At 30.0% G+C, this 24,144-nt stretch overlaps 1 protein-coding gene across 9 annotated transcripts in view; it reads left to right on the top strand.

Moving 5' to 3' along the window:
* The window catches only part of Ca-beta (Calcium channel protein beta subunit), a 45,902-nt gene that overhangs the window by 3,909 nt on the left and 17,849 nt on the right, over positions 1-24,144 (top strand). Inside the window, exons 1-4 of one of the 9 annotated variants that reach the window (XM_088204190.1) lie at positions 4,797-5,525; positions 19,299-19,328; positions 22,842-22,958; positions 23,734-23,853. In XM_088204190.1, coding sequence (XP_088060316.1) covers positions 19,308-19,328; positions 22,842-22,958; positions 23,734-23,853 — 258 coding nt within the window. In that variant the 5' untranslated portion in view covers positions 4,797-5,525; positions 19,299-19,307. Of the gene's footprint in view, positions 1-4,795; positions 5,526-8,500; positions 8,662-19,298; positions 19,329-19,468; positions 19,744-22,841; positions 22,959-23,733; positions 23,854-24,144 lie in introns of those variants that run through there. The other 8 variants (XM_088204184.1, XM_088204189.1, XM_088204187.1 and 5 more) reach the window with 8 other exon arrangements.

Raw genomic sequence — 24,144 nt, 5'->3', positions numbered from 1 at the left:
AATAGTTTACCTACATTGTATTAATATTCTGGTTTGCTATATTTGTTCCTTAGTTAAGGGTTTCACTATCACTTCGATATTCATTCGTGAAATCTTATCTGAGATGATCAATTAAATAATATTTGCTTTCTTCAATTAAAAATTTAAACTATATTTTCAGCCCGTGTGTGTAAAGTTATGTAGCATATACATATATTATATGTATATGTCTAGTAATGATACATATACCTATGTATATGTTATATTGTAGTAGATTATTTTACATTATTTTTATGTTTTTAATTATGTTATTAAAGCAAAATGAAACTACATAGAAAAACTATTTATTTTTGCAACATATATTTGGGAGGTGGGGGTTGTAAAGTTTTAAGTTTTTTTAGTACTGAATAAAATGTAGTTTTTAAATGAAGATTGTTCATCTCTGTTGTATGCTTATTACTTTATGTAATATTATAAAATATATGCATTTCCGAGTGTATGTGTATTTCTGTTTTACGATTGTGTGTTGTGAAGAGTAAGCGTCTTGCAAGACTGCAGAGTATAGACAATGCGGTCCTGAAGGAATCGTAAAGTTTTCAAGGAAGGGTGGAGGCTTTAGGAAAATCGTGAAAACACGGTCGCTCCCGGTGCCGGTCGGCAGCCTTCGGCTAAACTCGGTACCAGTCGGGAGCCAAGATCGATAGAAAAGCACCGCACTACGCTTTGTACACCGTGCACCGAAATCTGCACGTTTGCTTATAATAATAAAGTAGCGAGTATGAAATGACTTCTTGAAAATGATTGTGAAATTTTTAAATGTTACTAAGACACAGATACACCCGCCTACATCAAACAAAATATTCCGACCGTAACAAGTTTTTAAATAATTTAAAAATAAAAGTTTGAGAACCACTAATTGGAATAAAATAATATTTTTAGTATGTCTGAATTTTATTATAATTATCTGATAAGATTATTTATTTTTTAACGATTTTTAAAGTTTTTCATTTGCAAAAGCTCACTTCATTAGAGCTTTTTAATTTTTTTAAACAGTATTGTAATTTTTATAATAATGCAGATCCGTACAAAATAATTGATAGTTATAATGAAAGGAATTGATATGTATTTACAATTTAATTCAGCGTATCTGAGAAATATTTTTTTCTTAAGTAAGTTACGTTCTATAGTAGGGATATTTTTGCATAAGCATTAGCACAAAATTTTGTGAAACATATTTCGTATAATTATCACGTTTCTGTAGTTAATTTAACAAAACGTTTCTTCAAATATTAATAGTTTTTTAAAATATCTTTATTATGCCATAGGATTTTATTAAAAGTTGATTTGATGAATCTTACCTCTCTTAAATTACCTCTCTATCTCTATTCTTTGTATGCGAGAGGTAAAAATATTTCGGTATACGTAAAATTAAACGCAGAGCTAAAGACCGTTAATTACTTTATCAGTTCCCAGCAGTCGGCGGGACACGCCAAGTAAATTCGTGCTCAGCTGTTTAACATTTTTTTTATATAAATAAAACTCTTTCGTCTGGTTCAAAGATGTCTATCGGAAGTTTCTAAATCTAAAAAAATACACAGAGTCTCGTTTCTATCGTAATTTTAAGGAAGCTTTGATTTCCTCTAACTTTCGATTTCATATTTTATCATTCTAGCCTTATTTAAATTAAGAAAAATCATCCTAGTATTATACTTACAAATAGTATGTATAAATTTATAGTGTTTATTTACAAAAAAAAGCAATCTTACTTTTATTTTATGTTACTAGACGGCAATATATTATGTTTATTTCAATGCATTTTTATTTACATTTAATATGCTTAAAAAATAAACTTGTTTTTAAAATGGGTTTTGAAAAAAAATATTTTTTTTATTAATTTAAAGTTTTACAACTCTTCATTTTAAGCTTCAATTTCGTATTTGATTTTATATAATAGTGATCATAAAGGATTAGGAATACTGTAATATAATATTGGATAAAATATATCAATCTACTATATCTTTTAAATTCTGAAGCTAACACAAAACTCCTTTACTCAATTTTTAGATGAATTTTGTATTTTTTCTTTTTATTATATATTTAAAATAATTACCATTAATTACCTTTTAAAATAAAACGAATTTCGAAGCACTTTCTTTGGAAAGAAAGACTAGTTGAACTATAGCGTCACTCATCCGAAGGCTGGAACGGAGTGTAGTGCAGATTTTATGCTTTGGTCGATGTAGTTACTGATGCTGCTACAAAACTGGGACAAAATAAGTCCATTTTGCCATGCAATATTTTTATATTTTACTTTTAATTGTAATTTACTTCAAATAAAATGTCGAGATACTTGAACAGGATGAAAATTCAAAATGTTTATTTTTTAATAAACCAATTTTTTTCTTAATAAAATGAAATAAGATAATTTATCTTCACATAAGCTTCTATATTTAAATAAAAAAATCTTTATGGTTGAGCAGTGGAAGCTTTTGTATAATTTATCTATAAACTAAAATATAATAGTGGTCGGCAAAGGTCTCTTATGAATTACCTTAAATATTATTATATTCCAACTTTTTTTTGTTCATATTCATTTTAACCTAATATATAGTTAGTTTTTATAATTGACAATGTAGCAGCCTTCAATATAATACATTAATCTGGCAAAAGTATTTTTCACGAATTGTCTTTAAATGTCTAATGTTCTACTTATGCTCTCACCGAAACATAGTTATTTATGTTTTTAAATTATTTTCAAAATGGCCGATGCAGTTTTTTAAGACTGATGTATAATTTAAATACCAGAATTATTTTTGATTAAATATTAGCAAAATAACGCATAAAAATGTGCTTATTTAAAAAGTGATTTTATATTTGTAATTAAAAATAGGGTCTTGTGCCATGTATTTTCAGTATTGCTTCGCAGTTAAGCAGACCGATTTCTTTAAACTAACCATTTCGCATTCAACAGAAAAAATGAAAAATTTGTAAATGGCAAAGAAGAGGCTAACTTTTAAAAAATAATATTACATTTTTTATTTTTATTTTAAATTATGCTTTTTTTGCATGCAACTTTTGTTAAGATTTTGTGGGACAAATGAGCGTGCTAGGTACATTAAGATGGGTATAGAGAAAATTAAAATTCTTTTTATTAGACAGAAAAGCTATATTTTTTGCAAAACTGTAAACATACAAATAATTAAAATGCTGCTACTAAAAGACGAGCATCGATATGTTATTACTTTAAATTAATAAGAGTATTTTTAAATCTAATAATTTCGTGATGTACATTGGTTAGAAACTTAATAATATTTTATTTGGCAAAAATTAATATTTTTGCCAAATAAAATATTTTTAAAGGGACAAATAAAATATGTGTATTATTACATTTCAAGACATTTTTTACTAGAGCTCTAAATATAGCTTATGGCATTACATACTTCGTACTTTCTGAGTCACGATTTATTAAATTAACACTCGGACATTGATTCATACTATGTAATCGGTAATGAGCACGATACATGCGTCGAACTATGAGCGTTGACCCCCCGTGAAGCGATCCATTGCAACTAAATTTCCAAGGACGAAACTTCAACGCGCCTTTCCTTATGTTTGTCTACATTCATTTAAAAATATAGGTTAAATGTAAAAAAATTAAAACATAACTTTTAACATGATTTTGGCGCCCAGTTGACGTCACCAAAACGTGAAATAATGTGACCTGGAAACTTTTCACGCAAAACATCCAACATTGCACCCGATATGTGGCAATTGCTGGAACCATATGTCCTTCATATATATTCGATATCGTGCCAACAATGATCGGTTATCATGCACCAATAGCGCTCACTATTGACGTTACAGTTTGACCTTCATCGTTTTAAAAAAAAGTAAGCCCAATGACGCCGCCTGACCACAATGCGCACCAGTCACTTTTTGGTCATGTAATGGTCTTTCGTGAATCACGCGAAGATTTTTCTCACCCCATATGCGGCAATTTTGATTATAAACATACTCAGAGAGGTAGAATTATGCCTTATCAAAGAAGAATATTTTCTTTGAAAAATCAGCATTAACTAACTGCTAGTCTTATACCCAATCTGTAAGAATTATTCACTGGCCATCGTCTCTAGACTTCAGTTATTGTGTTATCTGAATTTTGATGCAAAATGCGCCAAAGGGAACCATAAGAAAAGCCCAAAAGCCTGAAACGCCGACCAATCAAAAATTCTGGGTCTTCGGCCACACTTTACTTAAAGCAGAAATATTCTAGGTTAAACGGGCGCCATGCTGATGCACAGGTCTTACCCTATCTCCAACATTTCCTTTCTCTTCAATTTTTTTACTACGTAGGACGATAAATTTGAGCATAATCTTCCTGTAAATTTTGATACACAGTTCGTGCAGAATTGTTATTTTTGTAGAACAATTGAACAATTGAATGCGTTGTGCGGTGATTAAGCGATCCACTTCTTAAATGTGTTGTAGCAAACAGTTGATTATTACCCTATAATAACCACCAGACTGAGTCTGAATCGGTGGCATCTATTGTAATATATTAATTATTATGTGTAATATAATTTATAATCAATAGATGTCAATGCAGATAGGGACGGATATTATTAATAGATTTTATTCATTTTTATATAAATAAAAATTCATGTGTCACTGCCGGAACTCGAACCCGCAACCTCAGAGTTATTAGTCTGAGATGTTACGGACTGCGCTATTCCATACTAATGCGTACTACGAGCTACTGCCACCAAACCAAATGGTCTATTCCACTAAGTGCTGCTCACAATTTACCAAAATGAAATAAGCAATCAATAAGAAGTAAAAAATGGAATCGCTAACAAGTTACAAGAATACAGAAACTACATATAAATTATTTCAAAATCGGGATGATTGTTTTTACAACTTACAACATGTCTCTCAGTTTGGAAGCTACCGTTGTATGCCTCGATCGCTTCATTGTGAAAAAGCACATCCGACATTTTCCGGCCACCCTGTGGGGCGACCCCTAGTCCGGCTCGGGGCTCGGCGACGTCGCCAATGTAGGGCGCAGCGGAGTTCATTCAGTCGCGGGCCCGCAGCGGCCGAGCCGCGAGCACCGCGTGCTCCCTTTACATAACACACACATACAACACGCACACACGTTCCATGCGACGCGTGTTTTACACACCCGACGTTCACGACCGATCCAATCGCCGCACAAGCACGTCTCTATGTGCCGAACACGCTGGGCCAAAGGCTGCCAGATAGTGTTGGTCCGCCTACCGGAGGGCAAGCACCCCAAGAGCGAGCAGATACGTTTGAAAAGCGCCATATGACCGAGTGTGCCAGTGCTAGTTAGCTCGGTCGAAAGGTTGTGAGGGCCGCCGAGCGCGGGCCCGCGCCCAGCAGCCCTGTCGTCCCAGCCCAGCACGACGTCGGACCAGAGCAGCAAGCCGCTGATGGTGCGGGGCGCCGCCGAACGCCCTGGAACATGTCGTAATATGATAGGATACAACTCGTACGGCCAAGGCTACAACAAGTTGTTCACGCAGGTTAGACGACCCCCGTCGGTGGAAAACCACCCTCCCCATTTGCACGCACGCATAACCTCAAAGTGGAGGGTCTGTTTCTTTTGTACGTTGTTGACACGAAACCACCCCCGCCCCTAAACAACCTCGGATGATCCGTTTCTTTGTTGACTCCAACCTACCTTATTACAAAACATATGATGCAATGAAATCTCCTTTGTTGACATTTTCCCCTCTCGAGCTTTGGTCGCTGTGGTTTGCTGACACGTCTAATTTCCTCGGTCGTGAAATGTATTTTTGAAACTCTTTCTGAACACCAAGTAGTATTAGATCTTCTGTAAATAGTCTCAATAATTTTTTCCAACGTACCCCTAAAATTAAAAAATATGTACTTTTAATTTATGTATCAGATAGCCAATGGTAATGATTAGTACCTCCATCAGCAGCAAAATATTATAATTTTGCTAAAAAATCATAAAAAAACACATTGACATAATTTTTATATAAATATTATTATTATTAATATTATATTATAATTTTTATATAAATATTTATGTTATAATAATAAAATAAAACGATAAATGCATAGCTTAAGGGTCATAGCTTTAACACTTTTTCAGCACACGGCGTGATACAAGTGTACTTGAATATACGATTTTGGCCTTAACTGGATAACCTGTAGAGAAGACAAATTCAAAACGGACATGGATTTCATCAATATCCAGATTTTATAATTCGCAGAATATTAAAATAAGATAGAACCAAAATTATGGAAAGAATTATAACAGACAGGTGGCGGTCATTTAAATGATCTTATTTTTAACGTTTATGTCATACCGTGTTTTTTGGTAGTACAGGATATATCATATAAATTGGACTCTATGTGGAGCACTCTTACTAAGACAATCTATATAACTAATACAACAAAAATCCTGTCGAAAAATTAAAATGAAATTAGGCGAAAATCTATCATGTGCATCACGTTTATCTTATTAGCGATGATGTCATAAAGACTGTTCGGCCACATTACGTTTCAGTGCATCGATTAACCCTTTAAGTACTGAATTAATTTTACTATTTTCTATATGCTTAGATTTATTATATACTGCATCTTTATTTATGTACCGATAGGATTAAATCTTTAATTTTATTTTTTACTGTATAATTGCCTAACTTCGTGATTTTTTATGTTTTTTTTATTGATCATGGAATAGATCCGAATTTTGCACTTAAGAGCCGTACACAGTGATTCTGATTTATCCGCAACTAGCACATAAAGAGTTAAGTGTATTGTAAAGATTCAAAAACATACCATACCTAACTGAGAATACATATCAATTATTGGTAAATTATATTATTAATTTACTAAGCAAACAGTGCAGAACTTATTTAAATACAAAGATTTAGATGTACTAGAAAGAAAATCTGATTCCTGCCGCAAATACCAATAATTAATCGAGTCAATGCCTAACCGTTGTAGGGCTATTATAGGGACAAAAGGTCACCCTACAAAATAATAATGGTATTATTTTTTTTTTAATTTTTAGAATACACTCATATGTATCTCGCATATAGGTGAATTTGACTATCAATTTTATAAATTTAATTTTAAATTGAAAATAAATATTTTAAATATTTATTACAACATAGTATTCTTCACAATTAATCTTGATAAAAAATAAAAAGTAGAAAAGATTTTATGTAAAATTTGCACTTTACATCGCATTTTGACAAAACTTCAAAAGTGTCTTTTTTAGGTGGCCGCCACTGTATATGCAACATTAGCTCATTTATTAAAAAATTTCACAAATCAAAATTATACATTTCATTAGGGGTTTTTTTACGAATTTCTTTGACGGGTTTTTTAATTCTATATTTATTTTTATTAAAAAGCAAAATTAAAACCTTTTGATTGCACTACACATTAATTATTTTACCACAAAGTTAATATAAATCAGTAATATATAAATTCAATGAATTTTTTTAATAGCATTTTTACAAAATAAAATCTTGTATTTTTTTTAATCGGTAAAACCATATTTTTTCAAATAGTTAAAAAATTTTAAAACAAAATAATATAATATTATGGATTTTTATGGTAGAAAATGTTAAAATTTTGTTATGCAACTTTTTATTTATAGTTGTTTTCATTATTTTATGATGGAGTAATGTACCTATATATTGCATAACTACGAATCACAAATAGTATTTTAAGCAAAACAATAATTGGGATATAAAAATCTATGGAAATTTAAATATTTTTTTTACTTTTTCTAATAATTACTTGAACGAATAATTTAGTTTTAACTACATTTTATATGACGTTTTTATTATAGGAAGCTATAATGAATCATTAAAATGTAATTTAAAATAATTTTAGAACATATATTTTTGAAGCAAAAATTGTAAAATTAAATCAAATTCGAGTATATGAATAAATGAAATATTACAAGAAAAACTATTCACACAAATAAAAAATGTAATTAGCTATTATTTTATAAGAGAATCAAATATTTTGTATCTAAATATTCATACTGTATAATTAAATGTATTTTGGTAAGGTTTGACTTGTTTCATCTTTAGTAAAGAGAATTTTTAAAAATGTTTTATATGCTTTATTGTTATAAAGTTTAATTTTGCCTAAAATTTATAGACAAAATATTTTTTAAAAATTGAATTGTCAAATTTTTGTAAACAATATAATATACGATATAATATTATCTATTAGTTAATATGCTGATAAATTTCAAAAAAAAAATATTGAGATTCAACTGTCTGTAATTTATTTTTATTTCAATATGTTTATTTATTATATTATTTATTTTATTAAGTATTAATTATATTTATCATTTGAAATGGTTCAAAATTTAACTGAATCAATGCCATATGTAAAAAAACACGTAGATATAAGTATATATGATATATTCTGAAATTTATCGACTATAATATTTTTCAATGGCAATAATCACACGTATCCACTATGTCAACAAGGTAATTAAATCAGATCAGATTTCTCGAGACAGACCCTCCACTTGAAGCGTAGGTAGCGCATTTTCCGACGCCAGAACATATCATCTGGAATCTAAAGGCGTCGGCGAACAACCTTGTCTACCCTTTGTGCACGAAAGCTCGACCGCAACAATCGATGCAACACAAGGAGGTAAGCCAATTACGATTCAAACGTCAATTATGAACCGTGCTAAAAACTCGTACTACGCTTGCTTCTAAGCTTTTACCTATGTACCTACCTATACGCGCACGAAAGCGAAAGAAAAATCACCATCGAGATTCGAATCTGACGTTTCGTGATGACGTCACGGAAAATGTACACACAAAAGTTTACACGTGAGTTTTAATATACAATACTATTTATTGAGAGATGTGCTTTATGTGTTCCCTAACCTCGTTTATAATATTAGTATTACTTTATGCTAATTAATTTCCTATAAGTAAAAAAAATGCCTGTACCAATAAAGAATATAATTATAATTTGAACGTAAGCAATAAAATTGATATCTCGCGAACCCTTAATAATATCGAAAAACTTTTCATTAGTAAACCCCTGTTTATTGTTAAGTAATATGTATTGTGACATAAGTATATAAGATAAGATGATATTAAAGCATGCGTTACTTTCCATCTAATATATAATTTATAATTTTATGTTGATATAATGTATTGTATGTATTAATTATATTTTTTTTTACGTCCGAGATTGACATAAAAATGTATCTAAATAGTAAAAGACATAAACAGATTTTAATATGCATTCAAATTGTATATCGTTACTGTTTATACTTTTGTATTAGTGTAAGTTATTTTGGTCATCTTCCGCAGAGAATCCGGAATCATTCTCCGAATTTGAAACGCTTACAGCTGTTTCTCGAATGATACGTTTTTTTCTATTCAATATAAACAATCATGAAGATATTAAATTGTGCTCATACAAATCTAAACAAAAGTCATCACATAACAATCGTTTTCATATTTACTATAAAAACTATTATAAATTTACAACAGGTGAAAGAAACAACGTTAATGTTCGTTCTCGCGTATTTCCCAAAGCACGGTGTTTATAATAATAAAAATATATAGTATATATTGTATACATATTTTAGATGAAAAAGATTTTTTTCATATTTATGACCGAATTGCGTGTCACTACATTCACATCGTGTGTGCACTACCAAACGAGCGTATCTTAAAATATCGCGAGCGCGTATGTTACTTTTTCTACTACATGATCGATCGATATATATTTATAATTATGATATAATTATACTTGAAAATACACATAATAAAAACAATCATTATGATCTATAATTTATCAAATTTAAAAATATACTTAGCTGTAATAAAATATTGTCTTTTCTCATTAATACTAATGTATAGAGATACATTTTGCTATTATATATTAATTGCATTGTCACTAAATTAATTTTATTATAAATGGATGAGATTTGAGCCTACAATGTTTAAATTAAATTTAGCAATAAATGTCGGTTTATTAACGTTAAGATATTTTTATTTATTTTTTCTTGCATTATTTTCGTAATCGTCCGACGAAAAATATACTTATACAGTGTGTTGCCTAAATTATAAGCTTTTGTTCGCTAATGTAAATTTGTAGGGCACCATTAAATTTCGGGCGATGAACAATAGAGCTTTCCTTGAGCGCTCGAAAAAATATATGAAAATTTGGACGACGCTCTATAGAAAATTTTCCGCTTTTCTCTCACGGCTGTTTAAAAATTATACAGCACTTGCTCCACGTCGTGTTTTGTATGTAATGCTCGATTAAAATAACATTAATAGTTAGCTTTCTTATATTTCATGCGCGAGAAAGAGAAAATATTTATTTTCATATTGATCTTTTATCTTTTTAAAATGACAGATCCTTTCAAAATGAAGTATAAACATCTAAAAATGCTAAAAGGGTCGCGTCTAGTTAATATTTATTTTTTATATTTGGAAACGAGCCAAGTGAAAGAAGCTCTTTACCGGAAAATGGCGGCCAAATGTCTACTATGGCTGTAAAAGTTAAACAATGAAAATGTAGATACACTTTTTTTTGCTCAATAAAATTTGCATATAAATGTTGGTTGTTGTAAATTTAAAGTAATTTTAAATAAAAATTGTAGTCAATTTATTAACTTATTATTATGTGAAGGATCGTGAACTAATAAATTAAATAATAAAATTATAATTACAAGATTCTTGCTACGATATGAGATAATTTATTTTTTGTGAAAAATACAATGTATTATTACTTAATTTTTTCAATTACAGTAAGTTCTCGACTTACGCGGTTAATTCGTTCCAGAAAAATTCGCGTAAGTCGAAAATCGCGTAAGTAGAGGAATACTCATCCGATATGTATTAAATATTAATACATTCCCCCAATCATCCGAACGATACTTAAAAGAACTAAATGCCGTCTTTTTGTATGTATACATTAGGTTAAAATGAAAATAAAAGCATTACAAAAATTTATTCTATGTGTAAAATGTCTACATACATTATAATCTTAACTTTTTTAACAAAATAAAATGAGAAACATAAAAATAATATTTATACATACATAGTCATTAAAATATCATGTCATAATGTCTATACTATTCCATTTCAATATTTTTAGGTGTTGGATTTCTTTTATCTAATAAGAAACCGTACTTATCCAGTGAAGATTGTACACTAGATCTTTTTTCTCATAATAGATATTTTTATAACAGGAAATAGCGTCCTGAACTGCTTTATTGGCTTTCTCAAACCGATAAATGTCGGGATCTTGTACTTTTAAACCAGCCATTCCTTGGTCTATCAAATTGAGGCATTCTTTCATTTTTTGTACTCAAATTATTTTGTTTCTTTGACTTCCTCCTCTGAATTACCGCTGTTGTTTCTATATTCTTCAAGTTCTATTAAATCTTCATTGTTTAATTCCACTCTATGACTTTCTAACAATTCAATGAAATCATTTTCATTTATATTTAAATTTAATTGGTTTGTCATTTCAACAAGATCATTAATTATGTTATCTTCCTGCATGGGGTCTTCAACAACTTCAAAAAATTGAGGAGTAAGCTTCTTCCAAACGTTTTTCATGGTAGACTTTACAATTTCATTCCAGGCAACACCAATATTTTTAACAGCTTCATAAATATAGTGTTCTTTCATAAACTGTGTGAGTGATATACTGTTTGCCCTTCAGCTATCTTTATGGCATTTCTAAAAATTGTCCTTAAGTAATATTTTTTAAAGCTTTGTATTAGACCTTGATCAATAGGTTGTATAATATTATAGAGGTCGTATTTGGAGGCAAAAATGCTTTTTTGATATGTTCGTGATCACACGGTGGATGTCCCGGTGCATTATCAACCAGGAACAAAAATTTACGCGCAAATCTATATCAACATCGATATTATAACAAATTTTAAATTTTCGAAATTTTTAACCGCGTAACTACGAATCCGCGTAAGTAGAAACCGCGTAACTCGAGAACCTACTGTACTCTAATAATTTATCAGTTTTTAGAGAGCAACTATTTATTTTAATTTTGTAAAAAATCTTTCATGTTCGACACTTTTATTTTGAAAAAATTACTCAAAAATAATTTTGATTCATATTTTCAGTATTGATTATGAAAAACAATAACGTAATAATTTAAAGTCAAAATTTTTAGCTGTTGCATATAATTTTACTATTTTAAATCACTACAAATTAAGTATCAAAATATTTACATTATAAAAACTTTTTGACCCTCTACAGTAGTATTTAGCCAAAAATATAAAATAATTCGTCTTTTTAATAATTTGCTTAATTGTGAAGTAAAATAAGTATTTTTTCTAATACAATCTCAATTTTTATATAACATCTAAATATTTTTGATTTTCTAAAAAAACATAAAATATGATTTATCAACAGTTTTACTTTGAAAAATATACTAATTATGATAAATTATGGTGTGTTGAAGTGTGAATTTGCAGCCAAAATAGCTGTCTGAAAAGCTGCTGAAAACAGTTTATTTAATTAAGCATATATAATATATGTGCAAATAAAGCTGCCGTTATCAGGTGGTAGAGTTAAAATAGCTGGTCTTGAAAGGCATAAAATCTGGAGCGTCGATTTGAATTATTGTCGGTTGTGATATGTTCTTGTGATGATGCTAGACTATCCGCTGATGTGTCTCGTGCTTTGTTCCTTGGCTTCTCTTGTGGTGCGTCTTCCTTCGTCTTTCACATATTATATATTCCTGGTCTAAGACAGCTCTGGCGAATCTCAGATGAGGATGTTGGTGGACCAATTTCATTGCTTCGTAGATACACTCACGAAATATGTTTGGCGATCGTTAACAAAAGTTATTTTTGCCCAAAAGAAAAGATAATTTATTTGCTGATTACGGCTGTATTTGTAGTTAATTTAATTTAGTCATATTTTTGCCGATTTTATTTTTCAAAACTTTCAACAAAGTCAATGATTTTTGCCTTGAAAAAATATATTTAAAAGTAATATTGTATAAAATTTTTATGACTGAATATGCTTCCATATTTTCAAAATGCCTTAGCTGTAAATTAATATAATCGAATTATCTGTATAAAAATCATAATTCTATTGAATATAATTCGTTTTCCCTGCAAATATATTTTTTATTAGCATTTATTGACCAAGTGTAAAGCGTAATTATTACATTATTTCAAAGAATGTTTGTCTTTAAACAAACACAGTTAGCTGCAGTCGAAATTTTTTAAATTGCTTTTTAGTACTTATTGGCTAATGTAAAAATAAAAATGCAAAAATTACCGAAATCAAGGAAACAATTTTAAAATACGAAAATTGATTTTCTCGTATTAGTATAGATATTGAGTGATATAAAAAGTATCCTAAGAAATAATCTAGATTATTTTTCTCCACAAAAATTCAATAATCGGATTTATACGTTGTTTTTATTACTATTATTTTTATAGATTGTAAAGAAGTTATTTTTTATGTAACCTTTAAAAAAAATTTTGCTATACTGAAAACTTATATTTCTTGATCTGTCACATGAAATGAAAAGTTACCAATCTCCTTTTCTTTTATTTAAATGATTATATTCAAATTTAAGATGAATTTTGTCGTAGTTATTGTTTCTGATATTAAAAACATTGTAGTAATTCAAAGAACCCGACATACGATCTCTGCATGTTTTTTTGGTAAATGAATTGGTATTTATCTTATACATACAATGTCTGGAGATGGGAAATTAAATATTATAATCCGTCTAACTTTTACGTCGGCTTTTGTTCGTGATTCATAATGCGGAAAGGACGAACGAACGGATACGGATACTGCAAATATGAAAATGTACACATATGTATATTTACCAAGTAAATAAGTACACAGCCATAGCAGACGCGGTTCTCGCACGAGTCTGCTATAAAAGGGGTCGTCAACCGGCGCCAGCGTGATTTTTTTCTCAATGTCAAAGATCAAAAAATTAGGTTTGGAATAATCCCGCAATGGCGCACCGAGCAGAGAGCGGCGATATTATTTATTGCGGCCAATTTGCCCCTGTGGCAAAGGGGCGAAATGGTGCAGGATCCGGCGCCATAATGGCCCCTCACGCACCCTTGAGCACGATCTTTTGGTTATTTAAATCTACGAAGGACTGAAGAGTGCGGTGTGTGGCGCTTACTTTAGAGTGGGCGCATTTTCTGAGATAGTCCTGTAATAAAATTGTGGATGCAAATACAACTGTTCTGTAATTTATATTGATGGCACTATCAAGATGCTATGTAAATTGCGACATAATGCTTATACATATATAATATCATGAACTGAAAAAAATATATAAGCTATAATATATACAAAAAAATACAGTTGGAATTTTAAATACCAATAAAATAGTAGACCAGTGGTATAGGTTAGTGACTAATATCTGAATCACCCATAGTGGTTTTCACCTTTTTTCGTCTTTGGAAGATCAGAATTAGTGTTTATTATATATCTTTAATGCCGATCTATTATCACAGATTAGATTTTCTTAGATGTTCCTAATCTCGCGGATAAATATCGTAATGAACAAATAAAATAAAATCGAGCTAGGTCATATTGTTCAAAAAAAAATTTTTTTTTATTAATTATAAGCTGTCTTAATAGTTTATAATTAATGTAATATTACTGAATAATTTGCCAAATCTTCAGCTATTCAAATTACGACCGATATAAATTTTACACGTGGTTTATAACTAATAAAATAGATGTAACTAATTTTCAGACTTTGCTTTCAGTCTGGTGTGTCACTACTTACATAGTAGTTATTAGTTGTATTTACCCTTCTGTAATACCTGGCAAGTTGTAGCGGAATATTTACAATAAATAAATAAATTAGGCGTTGAAATTAAAAATTACAATTTTTGTAACTGCTTAGAATTTTTTTAAGGTTTAATATTTATATTAATAATACAAAAAAAAATGAAATTTAAAGTGAACCATACATAATTATAATTTTGAGAGAAAGTATTAATCACGCCAAACTTACAAAGCTCATGTATAAACTAATACTAATTAATATATTTCTAAAATAAATCCTGTTATTTAAAAAAATGTATTTTAACATATTAAGAAACACTGTATACTAACACTGTATACTGTCGAACTAATAACTAAAAATAAATATACAGACAAGTCAATCTTTTCCTTTAAAATAGTAAACGTACAAAAAAATGCATTCTCTATAAGTTAATGATTTTATTACTACCATATTGTGACTAGATTCTTACAACAAATTTATTACAAATCGTTAAAAATATACTTTTGCCAGTTGTTATGTGTATAACCAAAACACAAATTAATGAGTCTCCTGCGTCGCTTCTCCGTATTCCAAAAAACTTTTCCGGCTGTAAATTACTTACATTTTCTTTTAAATTTAAACCATAAATCAGCGGCAGGAACACTTTTGGCTTTAGGAAATTAGAATCAGCTTAATTTTCCGGCAAATTGTCGGTTTCAATAATTTATTCTGGTTAGTGTGAACCGATGCGCAAAATGGCAAACGGTCGCGCTAAATCCCATTGCGGATTTTTCGAAGCTATGCAGCTTCCTAGTACACACATACGTAATATATTTCCATTATATAATCACAATACTTGCATATAAAGTCATATATTGTATGATTTGTATTCACATATTTCCCACGAGAAATTTCAACAACAACGCCCGATTCGTCTTGAATTAACATGATATACCGATATATGATAATATATTATTATTATATAGAAAATTAATGTAGAATGTGACGAGGATCTAAATGAAATTATATATTAAGTCTTGGTTGTATTTCATAGACATATTGGGAAAAAATATCGAATCTTGCACGCGTGTCTGAAATATTGAGTAGAAATATTCCTGACACGCAGCCACATAAATAACATTTTATATTGAAAATTAGATATATTATTACTTTATATGTGCATAAAAAATATTAAAATACATATATTAATTGTTACTAAAATTTGTATAAATATATATACGAGTGTAGCTATTTTAATTTTATTTTTAGATGACAAAATATTGCTGAGGTTTTCTGTTTTCGAGGAATCTTTTTTGCCTTTTTTATATTTTTTTTATATTTATGTCTATCACGTATTTCCTACCAATGAAACTAAGTTACTAATTTACATATTATCTTAAAAATTTAAAGACGAGACGTTCTTCTGAGCCTAATTTGGTTCCCGATTTTATTTTGAAATGTTGCAAATTGAATCTTGCTGCACTTCTATGGTATTTTTGATCTGATTCTCAAGGTATATTATATAAATGGTATTTTTGATCTGATTCTCAAGAAGTCTTCATGTCCTGATCTTTGTAAATTTACAAATGTAACCTCTATTGATTAAAAAGGTAACAAATCATGCATTACGAACTATAGACCAGTCGCAGTGTTGTTTTAAATCACTTTTATCAATTTGTATTAGACCAACAACGTGGTTTTCGTCCCACCTTTTCCACGGTCACCAACCTCCAGTCTTTCACCAAAACAGTGACAAAGTTTCTCATGGGTTATTAGTAAAAATAAATGTCGGACCTTCGTTGCTCAGATGGCTATAGCAGATTACAAACAGACAATTTAAGGTAAATTCTTAAGGCACGATCTTTTCTCAATGCGATGGATATTTTAATTTCAATTATAGTGGATACTTTGTGACTTAAGCTGTTAAAATGTTTCTCGCGGTGATGTCCATTTTAACGAAAAAATAGTTTTTTTCTTAGACTGATTAAACGTTTTATTACGTGCTAAATTGTTCTTTGTATGAATAAAATTGATGAACCCAACATCGGAAAGTCCGCACTGACCGGCTCGCCTGTCGCCATCCAGTTCCTTAATACGCTAGCATTGCAAATTTATCTATTTAATGTCAGCTTCGTATAATTTTATTTTGATTTATTATGATTTTTAAACTATTTATTATTTTTTGAATATATTGACGCATTAGGGTGAACAGTTTAAGCACAATAATCTTAGCATAAATGAATTCATAGGATAAACCTAAATATGTATAATGTATTTGATAAAATTTGAACCAAGTAAGTGTTACTTATAATTATAATATTGTAGCATATCAAATATCGCAGTTAAAAGAAGTATTAAATAGTTTACTTAAAATTACAATTGTATACCTAAAAATAAGTGTTCATCAAATCATATTAATATAGTTTTAAGTTTGAATATACTTATAAGTCAAATGTCAACATATAAGTGTTTTAAATACATACTATGTATATAAAATAATTGGTTCTATTCACACAGAACTGTGTAATTATATTTTTACTTTATAAATAATTGCTGTACTGTACCACACTTTCCACAACTACGTAAGAAAATATTCCATTCAATATATAGTCGCTTCAAACGGAACTTTACAGACTCGCCGGTCAAATTGAGGTTTCAATAAATATATTCAGTCTGTTTTTTCTTCGAAAGAAAATGAATATACAATAGAATAGACAAACGAGAACGGATGAAAATGTCGCATTGCTACGTCAGCCGTTCGAATAAAACCAAAGCCATTTGCGATGGAATACACTCCCACAATTAATATCCAAAGGCACAAATGTGTGTATGTGTGACCTCGCAGCCTCTACAACAGTCTCATAGGCATACATGGATTTTTCTAAGGACCACTTCGCAAAAGTGCACACTAATGACGAAGGTCACACAAAGTGCCATTGTTGCTGATTCACGCCGTACTTCGCACTCGAGAATATGACATGTACCAAAAAACGAACATACGCTATCTACAAATATAAAAAAAAAATCATTGTTCTCATATGGTAATGATACGATTTTAAGATCAATTGAAAAGTGTATTCATTTTTCTGAAGCACAATAAATAAATGAAGTGCTTTTTTCTGTGACGTCTGCTGGAAAATCTACGTTTTTCGGTCATTTTTTATGCACAATGCATTCGTCTCGTTTTTGCTTTTTGTCGTCATTTCTCCCGCATTATGTTTATTTTTCATTCTCTATCTCTCTCTCGAAATTGCCATTTCATCCCACATCCGCATCATGACTCATATTCAAAGCGTCTTCATTGTTGTCTGATGAAAAAAAATCCTGTAATAGAGAAAGTCACTCGATTAAAACTCGCGTTCCATACAAAGTTCTACGAGTTGTTTATTACACACGGAATATAGTGCTAAAATTAATATTGCTGAAGAAAACCAGATAGCACATTTATATTATATTCAGATAAAAAAACGTTGCTTTCCTGAAAAAGTGCCTTAGATAATAGTTAAGCGTTTTTTTAATTAAATAAAAAAATCAGGATTATTGAATCAATACTTGCCAAATCAAAATTAAAGTAAAAATATTTAATGTGCTGTAAATTAACTTTTGCAACGTTACAGCGGTTACATAATTTAGATATATATCACACTAAACATATGTTTAGTTAATAGCAAACTGTTTATAATATCAATCCATATAAATATACAAATATCTTGTAGCATATATGTATGATAAAATTCTACTCTCTTTCAGGATACTTTAGACATTATATGTTAATAATAAATAATATATATCACTACTAAATTATTTTAAAGCAGAGTAACCAAAACTATATAAAATTGTCTCTTTCTTTCAATTATTATTTTTGAAATGATATGAAAAATATTTTTGAATGCCTGAAAGAGCATGCGCGTGAATTGGTTTATATATAATATATATATTTATATTTTGTATATTTTACAATAAGTTTTCCTCTTAAGATTGAAAAACGTTGTACATATATCCACTTAAAACCAATAAGTATGTATTTTTCACCTTGTAAGATTTTTTACAATGGCCACTAACATATTTTGACTTATGTGTGTATGTATGTATGTATATATTTGTTACGGTAAATATGGCTATAAAATAAAATGTTGTTTTCTTACTAATATAGTTGACTTCCTCGAATCCTAATATATACATTAATTTAATAAGTGCTACAAATACATCTAACTAATCGATGCAGAACATTTCTCATTTCATTCAACTTTCAATGTCATTATTATCGATGTAGTACGTTCAAGTTTATATAACTCTAAATGCTACTATACTTACTGACTACAATATTTTACCGCAATATTACTATATGTACGTACGATAGATACGCATATGAACACTTCCTCTATCCCTCGCCCTCTATCCACCCTCTGTCTAATAACTGCTGTCAGATTTTTTATAACTGTTCTCAAACTTTCAACCACTTTATTTTTTCATGTTTTTACCGTTTCCGTTATTTGCATGCCCACTCTTATCTTCACAACTGGAAGTGTTAACATATGACCAAGTATACATCTTTGGTAAGATATTTTTCTCTTTATATAATAAAATATATAATACAATATAACAAACGCTATATGAAAGCAATCTAACTGTTCCATTGTTACAAAAAAATATATAACACAAACTAATATTATTAACGACGTATTAAAATGGACTCAGTTCGATTGCATATAATGGAGCCTTCTGTTTTATAGTTTAGTACAAATTTGCTCATTTCATTATTAATGTAACGCTACAGCTATAATTTATTATTATAGCGTTCCGAGTGCAAACCGAAGGCTCTATGGATAATAAATAATGCAAGCGGCCTAGCTTGCGTCGAATGCATTTTATGGACTAATATTGAATGTTAGATGTCGCATGCCATGCAATGTCCTGCAAAAAAAGATCGATATGAACTCGCACGACCCTAGCACATATACAGGACAGACGGTTTGTACAATATGTAAATAAATTGAGACATGGATACCATTTATATGTCATTTATAATATACCACACACATATATCGTTTTAACACTTCATTAGTTAGAAATACAGGTCACGTTACATAATATACCTACAATCGTACCACTGCCAGGTTGTGGATTAGCAAGGATATTCACCGTCACAACTGGCTGTGGAAGGAATTAATTGAATTGACCTATCGCGTGACACGTTATGGGCGAAATGTGCCAATGAGATAATAATAAAGCCAAATTGATGCGTTTGACGGTCAGCGTGGCCTATATTGAAGAATCGCAGGTTTTTTCGATCGAAGTTGTAGTCTGACATAGTTAAATTTTCAAAAAGATCATAGTTTATTCTATTAGAAAATTTTCATATACTAAAAGTAGTAAATAAAGCTATTGACTATTGCATAATAAGATTTGAAGGAAACATAAGCTACTAAATTCACTCCGACAGCTTTTCATTATATTTTATATTGTGCAGTTTATTATTAAACTAATACATGCTTCCAATGAACCTAAAAATGTTTAGAAATGTCAGGGGTAATCTTAAAAAATATTGCTGAAATTATTTATAATGTTTCAGTATTCTTAATTCAAAATTGTATATTTATTGGTAAAATGTATATATTTTAAGGGTTAGGTGCTGGGTTAATACTCCAGAGCTGCGAGTTAGAATCTTGCAGCAGGCTTATTTTTTTTTTAAATAAAAAATCTGTAATAATAGTTTATAATCAATAAAATATATTATACCAATTTCCAGACTGGTGTATCAATACTTGTATGGGTTGATCATGTCTACCCCGTTGTGCATTGGGCTAATAACGTCTGTCATATTACAACGAAAGATTTAAAAACATATTTAATAATAATTGTATTAAGTCATTGAAATAAAAGGGCTAGACTGTCTAGTAAATGTAGTCCTTTTTACTAACAAAATTGTTAAAGGATCTTATATATAGTGTGTTTCTAAAGTGAATATCTATTATTTTGAAATAATACATTTAAAAAAATATGCTGCTATAATTTTTATTGTTATCAAGCGCGTACGGTGAGATACATCCCCTTTCGCTCGCTCGCGTGTTAAATGACAGGAATGGGTGAGAGATAAGGGCGTGCGTTACATACGTTCCGCATCCCCTTATCTCTCACTCACACGCGAGCGAGCGAAAGGGAATGTATCTCACCGTACGCGCCTGATTGTTATTAATGTTACATAAAAGGTTTTGCGAATTCTTATATTTGTTTTAGTGACTTTTTGTATTTGCAAGATAAAAAGCATGAATAAAATTAGAGCAAAAATTTAACTATTGAACAAAATTTGGTCGAGTGTTGGAATTTAAAATAAAACAGACACTCGTTTTAAGCTATATGTAGTGATTGATAGTTATTTTTCTTAAGGTGTTTTTGTAAAATCTTATTATTTTTCCGAATAAATAGTCACTTTAGAAACACTTTGTTAATGAATTTAAAATTTTACATAATAAAATTGATAAAAATATTTTTAAAACGTTTTAACTTTTCTAGATATTAAAACCCAAACAAATTGTCGCAAAATTAATATTCCGTTAAATGCTTGAATCTAAATAAGATACATTTAGTTTTCAAATATTATTTTAAACCTGTATTTGAGTTTTAGCGACTATTCGCTGACATCTGTGATGCGGTTTTTTGTACTACACAAATTTTAATTATTCTGCACTTTGATCGGTTTTGGATTTACTTTCATTAAGGCTTAAACATATATAAGGCCTTTTAAGGGGTGTGACTTCGTAGCCAGTGAGACCCAAATGAATCTAGTTTTATTAGATAAATGGCGACATGTTTTCTCTGAGCGGTGGTGGAGAAGCTGGCGCAGGGATGATGTCCGTGGAAGATACTCAGAGGTCTTGTAGGTGCCTGCAGCGATAATGTCTGGAGGCAGTTCCTCCAGTGTAAATCTGCTAGTCTCTTCAAGTATCTGCCGGAGTCTGCGCTCCCTTTTCCTCATCGCAGTTTAGGCTTAAATATCCAGGGCTGCAAAGCTTGCTGACTACACACTCACGCAGCGATCATCTAGACAATAGATGTACTCGTTTCTTAGAACAACTTATGGGTATACGGGCATTGTCAAAGGTCGTATTGAATTGCAACGGGAATCTCGTAGATCCAGTGATTTATTATATCCGTGATCGTTTCGCAACAAAGATATTCTCTCAATGACGGAGAATATTTACAGTAAGAACGCATGCGTGTTCTTTTTTTTTTGTTCGTAACAAGGGCTTTTGTGTAGTCCATCCTTTACGCTATTGTCTTGCTTCCTTGTTGATGGACGATCATTTTGGTCACAGTAAATTAACGCAGGTTTTGAGAATAAGATCCTTTCAAACGTGAGCATCTGTGTGTGGTCGCCATAGCCTTCATACATGTTATGGAATTTTAATAGATGCACCGTTCCATACTTTGATTTACGAAATATTTAACATCTTCAAAGTTAAGATTATATTCCAAATCTTGCATACGTTAAGCTTTTCAACATCATAAAAATCAGTGCGATTTGCGTCTATAAGTTATGTTTACTACTTCATGTTTTTTAATAACCATCATATCCTATAGACTCATGGAGAGATTTTTTAGAGTTTTCACAAAAGTTTTGTAAACAATCAGTGCTGTATAATCATGAGATGTATTCAAGCATTTAACGGAAAATAAAAAAATGGCTTATAGATATTATTTTTAACTAGTATTAAAAAAATATTGACAGTCCTATAAATGAATTAATACAAGCAATCAAAATTAGTGTTTTTATAAACTTTATTACTTAACAAATTAAATCATTAAGAAAAGACACATGATTTACAGAAAAATTATAACAAAACAAGCATGTTAAAATATTTAATAATAGTTGCACGATCTACATGAACATAAAAAAAACAACTCAATTTAGAAACGTGACCTTTTCTTTAATACATTTTACATACATTAAATCGAATGAAAACATTTTCAAATAGATTTCACGTGAAGTTTTATAGGATTCAGATTCGTTTTAGATTTAAGACATACTCTCAAATGCGATGCTATATGTTGTTTTATGTGGTTTTTAGGGCTCAGCAGACTCAAACTACTCGCAGCCTTCATCAGATCTCTCGCTGGACGAAGAAAAGGAATCCCTGAGGCGCGAGAAGGAACGCCAAGCGCTGGGTCAATTAGAGAAAGCGAGGGTTTGTTTTGATTATACATAACATATATATAATAATTATTGCAATAAAAAAGTGAGAAAAACTCGCATAAGGGCCGAGAAGCCATACTCGTTGACCGTCGTGCCTTGAACGAGACTAACTTATTTAAGATCGCCTTGTATATACATATAATACACTCTTTTTATGTGTAGTGTTTGTTTAATAATTGATTCTATGTTAAAAACACGCCTGTAATTGTTGATTATGTGATGTAAACAATATTGATACAATAGGAGTAATTAATATTAAAGTTATGAATTGAAAAGTCTTTGAATTCTTCTCTCTTTCATCGTTATTAATCATTCCCCTTTTATTGTTTACAATTTTTATTTTATTATTCGATCATTTATCGATAAGATATCACTTTATACATTTAACATAATAACGAGTGTTTTGGTAATATTTTTGTAAGATTTACTGTGTTTTTTTAGGAAAGCAAATAAAACGAATACGTGTACGGTAACTTGTTTGATTAAATACAATTTATAGGCCTAACTCACTATTGTTATCTAACGCGTATCATTATTAGTAAGCTTATGACAATGTGGGACGACTTTTATAATGTAATACATCAATAGTTGTATCACTTCTTTAAATATATATTGCTTTTAAATAACTTATAGCATAGTCCAGAGATTCGAATCTCGAATGGTAATTTTTCTAAAGCTTTTTCTACATTTTCTCTTTTTTGTGATTTGTAATGCTTTCTTTGATATTTTTCGATTGTTTCTATAATATTTTTTATTATAATTTTCAGTCGAAACCGGTGGCATTTGCGGTGCGCACCAACGTGTCTTATGATGGCGGCTTGGACGATGATTCACCCGTGCACGGTAATGCTATATCGTTCGACGTCAGAGATTTCCTGCACATTAAGGTATGAACAATGCATAAATTAAGATACTAGTCTAAAAGCTCTACTAGAAATAATAATTTCCGAAATGAGATTCTTTGCAGTCTATTAATTTTCAATCTCCTCCAAACATATTTTCTTCTTTGAATAACATTCTCATATATTTTTTTAAATTAAAAAGATTATTTAAATATCATCGTTATCTTGTTATTTAATATATTATTATAATTAGTTACAAATGACCAAAATCTTTTTAAAGTAATCTATAAATGTAATTACTATAATATAAATTGTATTGCCTTCAATCAAATGCCA

Source organism: Plectrocnemia conspersa, unplaced genomic scaffold, assembly GCF_051122295.1.
Source record: "Plectrocnemia conspersa isolate PC_06_02 unplaced genomic scaffold, ASM5112229v1 ptg000014l, whole genome shotgun sequence".
Taxonomy (NCBI): Eukaryota; Metazoa; Arthropoda; class Insecta; order Trichoptera; family Polycentropodidae; genus Plectrocnemia; species Plectrocnemia conspersa.
This window is presented reverse-complemented; position numbering and strand designations above follow the sequence as displayed.